The 8,549-nt window shown below is 48.1% G+C and overlaps 1 protein-coding gene across 1 annotated transcript; it reads right to left on the bottom strand.

Moving 5' to 3' along the window:
- Positions 1-128: 128 nt before the first annotated feature.
- Positions 129-8,420, bottom strand: LOC109523879 (rho-related GTP-binding protein RhoN-like). The gene is made up of 5 exons (XM_019883319.1): positions 8,081-8,420; positions 7,196-7,283; positions 2,251-2,360; positions 831-965; positions 129-239 (listed from the first exon to the last, which is right to left on the bottom strand). The coding sequence occupies exons 1-5, from the start codon at positions 8,183-8,185 to the stop codon at positions 129-131; spliced, it is 549 nt and encodes a 182-aa protein (XP_019738878.1). The 5' UTR covers positions 8,186-8,420.
- Between the last annotated feature and the right edge of the window lie 129 nt (positions 8,421-8,549).

The raw sequence follows: 8,549 nt of genomic DNA, 5'->3' as shown, positions 1-8,549 counted from the left end.
GTCTCCCGACGTCCGACGCTTGGTTACGGATCGGGAGCCGCACCAAAACAAAACTGTACGCTCGACCTCGCATTGTCCTCCCCCCTCCAAGCGGCGCAAAGACTAAATAAATTAAGTTTCTTCCCGGCTCACATGAGCACGCAGCTCTTGGCGCGCGCCTTCCTGATGGCGGGCGGGCGCTCCTTGGAGGTGCACTCGGCGTAGGCCGCGGCGCCGATCTGTCTCGCCAGATGAGTACCCTGCGAGGACAAAAAAGGCGCTTGTTTGAAAGGAACCCTCGTGTCAGTCACCTGATGAAAGACTGGGTCTGCACCCAAACAATGAAGGGCAGGAAAGTGATTCTTTGCGGCGGTCCTCTCGTTAGTTTGCCAACAGTGGAAAAAGACGAGGATAAAAGAGGTTTGCCTTCATCCATATTCCAACTGAAGTCGCTTGATGTCGAAGGTAAAAGCCGAATGTGGCAATTACTGTCGGCGCAATGAGGGTTGTTGGCTTTTCGTTGATGGAGAATTGGAAAAAAAAAAGAACAAGTGGTTGGATTCCCAGACTCGGGAATTCACATTGACATGAAAATGGTCGATTAATAATTCATGCGGGGCAACGCTCCTTTCTCCAAGAGGCAAGCACAACCAATGTGGCGGCGCGCATCCCTCCCGTGTTTGTCTTCCCGCTTTGTTCGAAGTTTTCTTGCGTTTGTTGAAGTGAATCCGCTGCAAAACCGAAAATTTTCCAAGAGTTTGTGTGCGTTTGTTTCAGGGGACGTTCTTGAGTGGTGGAAGACTGCGCACGATTGATTGGGATGAGGGGGCAAAAGGGAGATTTCTCCTCACCTGTTCATGGGTGACGGGAATGAGTCTGTGTTTGGAAAGCTCCCTCATGATGTTGACGTCCGTCCTGAGGTCCAACTTGCAGCCCACCAGCACCACTTTGGCGTTGGGGCAGAACTCCTGCGTCTCGCCTTGCCACTGCAGAGGAGCCAAAGCCGTCTGAGCTTGGAAACGATGAACCACTCCAGCCAAAGCCATCCCAGATAAGCTAAGTTTTTTTTTTTTTGGGGGGGGGGTTGTGAATTGGAACAACGCTCACTTTCACATGGCGGAGCCGTTCCAAACTTTCTCTGTGGCGCGTCTCATTGTTTCCTCCCGTCCTGACACCGGCAAAGACTCCACTTGTACCCTTTCTGCTTGTCTACAAGGGGCTCTTTTCTCCCGGATTGTCCCGACGAGCCAAAGGCCGAGCAACCGCCCAAGGGCGGCGCTTGAGATGAGCACGTCATGCGCTTGGCGAGCGAAGGCACGGGGACCTCCGGGCACTTTCGAAAAGCGAGCAACTTGCGGTACTTGGCAATGCCTCTGGCAGTATGGTATGAATTCACGCTATATGACACACAGTGTATGGAAGATGCTGCTATTTTTAGCCTTGCCCTCCACTTGCCGCTTTCGCAAAGATTGTGAATATTTTAAATGTTGTTGGGTTTTTTTGTCCAGTTTGAGCCCAGTCAAATGGAAACTGCGCTTTCACACCTCGTAATACGTTGCGAGCATGGCTGATGATGTGTGACGCGGGGAGTCGGCCACTAATGCGCTCGTGTGGAATTTTCTCTTGATAGCCCAGCAGGGAAATTGGCTGGCATTGTGCAAGAAATGGACATTTCTGCCACGGCATTCAAGTGATATTTAGAAAGCCCCAGCGAATACTATATCGCCCGCCGAGTCATTTCTCCAATAGTGCAGATTTCGGAGGCAACAAAGGACACACAATTGAAGACTAGAAGCGATTCCAACTCGAGAGCTATTTTTCAAACTCTGGGGAGGAAGTTAAAAGGATAACTGAAGGGCAGCGTGATGGCTCACTCTGTCAGGCGCGGTTATGAAATACACACGGCGACTCGTCATCATCTTGGCGCAGATCGCTCAAGCACGTTTCATTGGCGCTCAGCCGATGCGTCACTTCGGCGTGCCTCTTGCAATTGTGTCAACTGGTATACGTGAGGGCCAAGTTCAAGTTTGGCGAGCGGAGAATTTTGTTCACCCTCGATTGTGACGCGCGCTTTTCCTTCGCTGCGCTGATGATGTCGCGTGATGAATGATGAGGGATGTCAGCCGAGTCATCAAAGGCTACTCGGAGACACGCCGCCCCCGTGGCATTTATCAACGCCCCAAATAATTGCATTTGAAATCGATTGGAGCGAAAAAAAAAACCAATTGGGATTTTCGCCCCCCCCCCCCCCAAAAAAAAAGCCACACTCACCTTTTTCAAAACACTGTCCAGCGTCTCCGGTCGGCTGATGTCGAAGCAGATGAGGACGGCGTCCGAATCCGGGTACGCTAATGGCCGCACGTTGTCGTAGTAGGCAGAACCTGTCAATGGGGGGTGAGGGGGGGACACATTGACAGCTCAACCCACCAACATTTACAGACGGATGACGGCATCTTATGCAATATAATGATAAAAAGAAGAATACATTGAATTTGTAGAGAAGAATACATTGAATTTGTCGAGCGCTTTACAACAGAACCCAAAGACGAGAGGACAAAGTGTTAGAAAGCAGCCAAACGCTCTTCCCGTCATCTGCATTTTTATTGCTGTCACCGTTAAGCGACCAAAATCGTCATTTTTATTCTGTTCCTTTTTCATATGAAGCCACCATCGGAATTTGATTCTGCACGGGCCTCAAAAATTGCTTTGCGGTCGGCCCCTCGGCTCCACCTCGCTCACTCTGGAGTACTCGATGCCCCCCCGGATACGCGGCGGTCGTCACTTTGCCGCCCATTGGACTTTCTGGCAAAGTTGTGACTAAGTAGCATGTGGACTGCGATTGTCAAGCACTCGCTGGCTGACGGTGATGAGTTCCGTTTAGCAGCATGGGACTCAAGCGAGGGCCGTGCGAGCGTTGCATCACGAATGGCTCGTCACCTGCAGGTTGACAATGCCCGGGGGGGGCAACCCTGAATTAGGGCCATTGTGGCAACATTCCAACGCCACTTGCGGCCCGGTCCGCAACACGTTGTGCTTTTGTGGCCCAAAAGACACAGCGTCAGCACGTTGACGGAGGATTCCAATAACCCCCCCCCCCCCCCCCCCCCAAATGGGCCTACTCGGTCAAACTCGCTTTTTACTATTCGATTGATGATGGGCTTTGTGTGTCTGTGTGTGTTGTTTTCTTCTTCAGAACAATCGTCGGCGGACACTTGCGAGTTGCGTCAGCTGGGATTTCCCGCTCGTTTGTTCATCTTTTTCCATTCATTTGCTAACTGCTAACTGGACGTGGAACCATGAACTCGGAGTTGAGCAAAGTGGAATATAAAGTTTGAATGAGGCAGAATGTCTCTGCTGAAACAACCTTTAATGAGCCCGACTGAGCACCTCTCAGATGCGCCCCCCCTAAAAAAAAAAAAAAACAACCGCAGGGCATATTTATCTCATCTGCGCTTCTACTAAATCTTGTTAGCAATTTTCACCGCTCTTATCGACTTCTTCTCACACTCCGTCGGCGCTCGGAGTGAAAATCCACCATTTATTTCGTCAGTCAAGCCGTAAGCTGTAAAAGAAGTGATAAGAGACGATCGGGGCGCCTGCTCTATCTCTTCGTCTTTGGCGACGCCGTGCATAATTCACGAGCGTGCGCCGACGCACACGTCCGCACACCTTGAAGGCCTCCCTGATGACATCTTCCATCACAGCGCAGTCATATTCCTGACTCTTAAAAGCACGTTTGTCCTTTTGTTGTTGTCGGAGTAGCCTTTCTCTCTTCCGCATTCCCGCTGTGTTATGGGATCGTTTTTTTTCCTCCAACTCAAATTGCAGCTTGATGTGATTATTATTCAGTAGCGCACAAACAAACAGAAGTCGAGTGCGGCTAATCGGGCGATGCGCGCCCGCACGTTTCAACAAACAGAAACGCCCCACTGAGATGATGATGTTTCTGCCTCTCACTTAAAATGGAACATTCCTTGATTTGTTTTGATCCCAGTTGTCCCTCTTGTTTGGTCTGAACACTCTGAAACATTTCTTGAGTTGTCAGAAATGAATCGCATCCGGAACATCGGGGCTAGTCTTCTGTCCTTAGCTTCAGCTAGCTCGATCGGCGCTAGCCTGAGCAGCCTAGCTAATGCTGCGTGTTCTTTCGAACCCTTTGTTTTGATTCCATTTTTATGCCAGCCCAAATGGTCGGTGGCAGGCACGGTTGGAAGGAAATATTGGACTGGCTTTGTCATTGGTTTCGTCTTTGAAGCGCGACTCTTCTTTTGTCCAACCGCAGTGTCTCGATTTGACCGCATTTCGTCACAGAGCACGGAAGAGGTTCCAGCTTCAACAAAAAAGACAACCAGCTACTTTTGCGACCATCAATTGAGCGTGCGAGGCTTATCAAGAGGAATTTGGGGGTTTTCAAATAATATCTCTCTCATCATATTTTGCCATCAATAAATAGGTGGATTTTCCGGATTGGCGCAGTTTGTTCGTACTTCAAATTTTGGTCAAAAGCACCTGTGTGGCACCCTCCAACATTTATTCAAGTTGCCCGCCATCACGGTTACTCAAGAAGGAGAAAAAAAAAGTGGGGATGTTTGCATCACAGTGCGTGTTTCCCCCAGCATGGATGTCAAAAGCCCGTCCGTCTTGTCTGGCGAGCTCTTTGTGCGCAAACCAGTTTGGTTTTCTTTTGCGGCTGTTTCTTACGGCCGTCCAAGTCAAAAACAGAAAACAGGCGAGCCGTGATTGGGCATGAACTGAGCCACTGCGATGTCATTTCCAGCCGACAGGAAGTGGGCAAAATGGCCGCTGGCCAAAAGCGGATGGATTTTGCCACTCCACTGCACAAGCGCCATCCGAATCAGAATGCCGTCGTTGGACTAGTGCGGGTGCAAGGAAATGTTGGTGTTGACTTCCCGTTCAAACAAACAAACAAAGAAACATCTTACCTGACGTGTCCCACATGTTGAGCTCGATGCGCTGCTTGTCGATCTCAAAGCTGGCGGTGTAGTTCTCAAACACCGTCGGGACGTAACTCTGCAAATGAGACCGGACCATATGAGACAAAGTCGAAAACATGCATATACCTCCAACGAGTATATATTCACTGATTATTTCAGTCATTAGGTTTGATGTTCACTCAGCAGCTCTTTATTACAGGTGATGGGGTTTTTTTAAGTGCTCGAAAAAAAAAAGTGATGAGTTGCTGTCATGCATTCAGTGAGTTGCTTGAGGCTACTGGTGTCGTCAAACCAGTGTTTAAAAAAAAAAAAAAAAGTATTTGTCATGCATAAATTGAAGGCCTCCCTGATGACATCTTCCATCACAGCGCAGTCATATTCCTGACTCTTAAAAGCACGTTTGTCCTTTTGTTGTTGTCGGAGTAGCCTTTCTCTCTTCCGCATTCCCGCTGTGTTATGGGATCGTTTTTTTTCCTCCAACTCAAATTGCAGCTTGATGTGATTATTATTCAGTAGCGCACAAACAAACAGAAGTCGAGTGCGGCTAATCGGGCGATGCGCGCCCGCACGTTTCAACAAACAGACGCCCTGCTGAGATGATGATGTTTCTGCCTCTCACTTAAAATGGAACATTCCTTGATTTGTTTTGATCCCAGTTGTCCCTCTTGTTTGGTCTGAACACTCTGAAACATTTCTTGAGTTGTCAGAAATGAATCGCATCCGGAACATCGGGGCTAGTCTTCTGTCCTTAGCTTCAGCTAGCTCGATCGGCGCTAGCCTGAGCAGCCTAGCTAATGCTACGTGTTCTTTTGAACCCTTTGTTTTGATTCGATTTTTATGCCAGCCCAAATGGTCGGTGGCAGGCACGGTTGGAAGGAAATATTGGACTGGCTTTGTCATTGGTTTCGTCTTTGAAGCGCGACTCTTCTTTTGTCCAACCGCAGTGTCTCGATTTGACCGCATTTCGTCACAGAGCACGGAAGAGGTTCCAGCTTGAACAAAAAAGACAACCAGCTACTTTTGCGACCATCAATTGAGCGTGCGAGGCTTATCAAGAGGAATTTGGGGGTTTTCAAATAATATCTCTCTCATCATATTTTGCCATCAATAAATAGGTGGATTTTCCGGATTGGCGCAGTTTGTTCGTACTTCAAATTTTGGTCAAAAGCACCTGTGTGGCACCCTCCAACATTTATTCAAGTTGCCCGCCATCACGGTTACTCAAGAAGGAGAAAAAAAAAGTGCGGATGTTTGCATCACAGTGCGTGTTTCCCCCAGCATGGATGTCAAAAGCCCGTCCGTCTTGTCTGGCGAGCTCTTTGTGCGCAAACCAGTTTGGTTTTCTTTTGCGGCTGTTTCTTACGGCCGTCCAAGTCAAAAACAGAAAACAGGCGAGCCGTGATTGGGCATGAACTGAGCCACTGCGATGTCATTTCCAGCCGACAGGAAGTGGGCAAAATGGCCGCTGGCCAAAAGCGGATGGATTTTGCCACTCCACTGCACAAGCGCCATCCGAATCCGAATGCCGTCGTTGGACTAGTGCGGATGCAAGGAAATGTTGGGGTTGACTTCCCGTTCAAACAAACAAACAAAGAAACATCTTACCTGACGTGTCCCACATGTTGAGCTCGATGCGCTGCTTGTCGATCTCAAAGCTGGCGGTGTAGTTCTCAAACACCGTCGGGACGTAACTCTGCAAATGAGACCGGACCATATGAGACAAAGTCGAAAACATGCATATACCTCCAACGAGTATATATTCACTGATTATTTCAGTCATTAGGTTTGATGTTCACTTAGCAGCTCTTTATTACAGGTGATGGGGTTTTTTTAATGTGGCACCCTCCAACATTTATTCAAGTTGCCCGCCATCACGGTTACTCAAGAAGGAGAAAAAAAAAGTGCGGATGTTTGCATCACAGTGCGTGTTTCCCCCAGCATGGATGTCAAAAGCCCGTCCGTCTTGTCTGGCGAGCTCTTTGTGCGCAAACCAGTTTGGTTTTCTTTTGCGGCTGTTTCTTACGGCCGTCCAAGTCAAAAACAGAAAACAGGCGAGCCGTGATTGGGCATGACCTGAGCCACTGCGATGTCATTTCCAGCCGACAGGAAGTGGGCAAAATGGCCGCTGGCCAAAAGCGGATGGATTTTGCCACTCCACTGCACAAGCGCCATCCGAATCCGAATGCCGTCGTTGGACTAGTGCGGATGCAAGGAAATGTTGGGGTTGACTTCCCGTTCAAACAAACAAAGAAACATCTTACCTGACGTGTCCCACATGTTGAGCTCGATGCGCTGCTTGTCGATCTCAAAGCTGGCGGTGTAGTTCTCAAACACCGTCGGGACGTAACTCTGCAAATGAGACCGGACCATATGAGACAAAGTCGAAAACATGCATATACCTCCAACGAGTATATATTCACTGATTATTTCAGTCATTAGGTTTGATGTTCACTTAGCAGCTCTTTATTACAGGTGATGGGTTTTTTTAAGTGCTTGGAAAAAAAAAGTGATGAGTTGCTGACATTCATTCAGTGTGTTGCTTGAGGCTACTGGTGTCGTCAAACCAGTGTTAAAAAAAAAAGAAGTATTTGTCATGCATAAAAAGCGCATGGATTTTACGTGGACTTGTCATGGCCAAAGAAAATAATCAAAATAATGTCAGTATTTTCATGTCATTCATTTTTTAAATCACATCATGCTTATACTGTATATGATGAAGAAATACTTACAAATAAGTTTAAAAAAAAGACAAAGATAAATCACAACAGGTTCAAATGTTTGGGGCCACCCAGACAATTGAATGTCTTCCATGAAAGCAATTTTATATGTGCACTACCGTTTAAATTTATGGGGGGCGTCTTAAAGCAGAAATTATTTTTTGAAGAAAAGCACATCCATCCTTTGCACTGCCGACATTGTCATTCCGATTCGTTTAGTGTGACATTCATGAGACGGGAGCACGGTGCCTTTCTTCAGAAAAATAATACATTCAACATTTTTGAGTGAGTGAATCCAAACTTTTGAACAATCGAGTCTAAATGACCGAAAAGAATCCAGATTTCCTCGCGCGTCACGCGTAAAAGCGCTCACGGACTTGCCACCAACTCACCGTGGCCAAAACAGATCCTGATGTCTTGCACGCTTACCTCTGAGTACGAGTCCTTGGCGAAAACGTGCAACAGGGCCGTTTTGCCACACCGCGTGTCCCCGACCACCACCATCTTACACCGCAGCGGTCCTTTCACCTCCATCGCGCGTCCTGTGCGGAGAAAGTCAGTGCGTGCCTCTTGTCATTTAAGCTGCCCTTCGAACACCCTACGCCAGCAAAACATCAACGATAAAAAAAAAAACACAAACAAAAACAAAACAAGTGTAGCCTTGGCGAGCACCCGTGAATGTTCGGACTTTACAAAACCAACTTGTTCAGCTACACGGACGTGCGTCAACGGGGAGGGAGAAGGGGAGCGTATGAGTGTGATGAGCTGCGCGTTCCGAAGCGCAGCAAGAGGAAGGCGGTGCTGAAAAATCAAGCCAGAGTCCCTGACCAGGTAGGTTCCGGTTTGCCATCACAGTAAGTATTCAAAATAGAACCCGTGAGAAATTCCAGTCGTGTTC

This window comes from Hippocampus comes, unplaced genomic scaffold (genome assembly GCF_001891065.2).
Source record: "Hippocampus comes isolate QL1 unplaced genomic scaffold, H_comes_QL1_v1.1 scaffold367, whole genome shotgun sequence".
NCBI classification, from domain to species: domain Eukaryota; kingdom Metazoa; phylum Chordata; class Actinopteri; order Syngnathiformes; family Syngnathidae; genus Hippocampus; species Hippocampus comes.
Note: the sequence above shows the minus strand (reverse complement) of the source record. Positions and strands in the feature narration are given on the sequence as shown.

Bases quoted from the DNA above. Each gene is read 5' to 3' on its own strand.
- LOC109523879 (XM_019883319.1), bottom strand. From the start codon at position 8,185: ATGGAGGTGAAAGGACCGCTGCGGTGTAAGATGGTGGTGGTCGGGGAC. The intron at 7,284-8,080 runs GTAAGCGTGCAA...TCTCATTTGCAG, and splicing joins CCAAGGACTCGTACTCAGAG to AGTTACGTCCCGACGGTGTT. The intron at 240-830 runs GTGAGGAGAAAT...TTGTCCTCGCAG, and splicing joins TTCCCGTCACCCATGAACAG to GGTACTCATCTGGCGAGACA.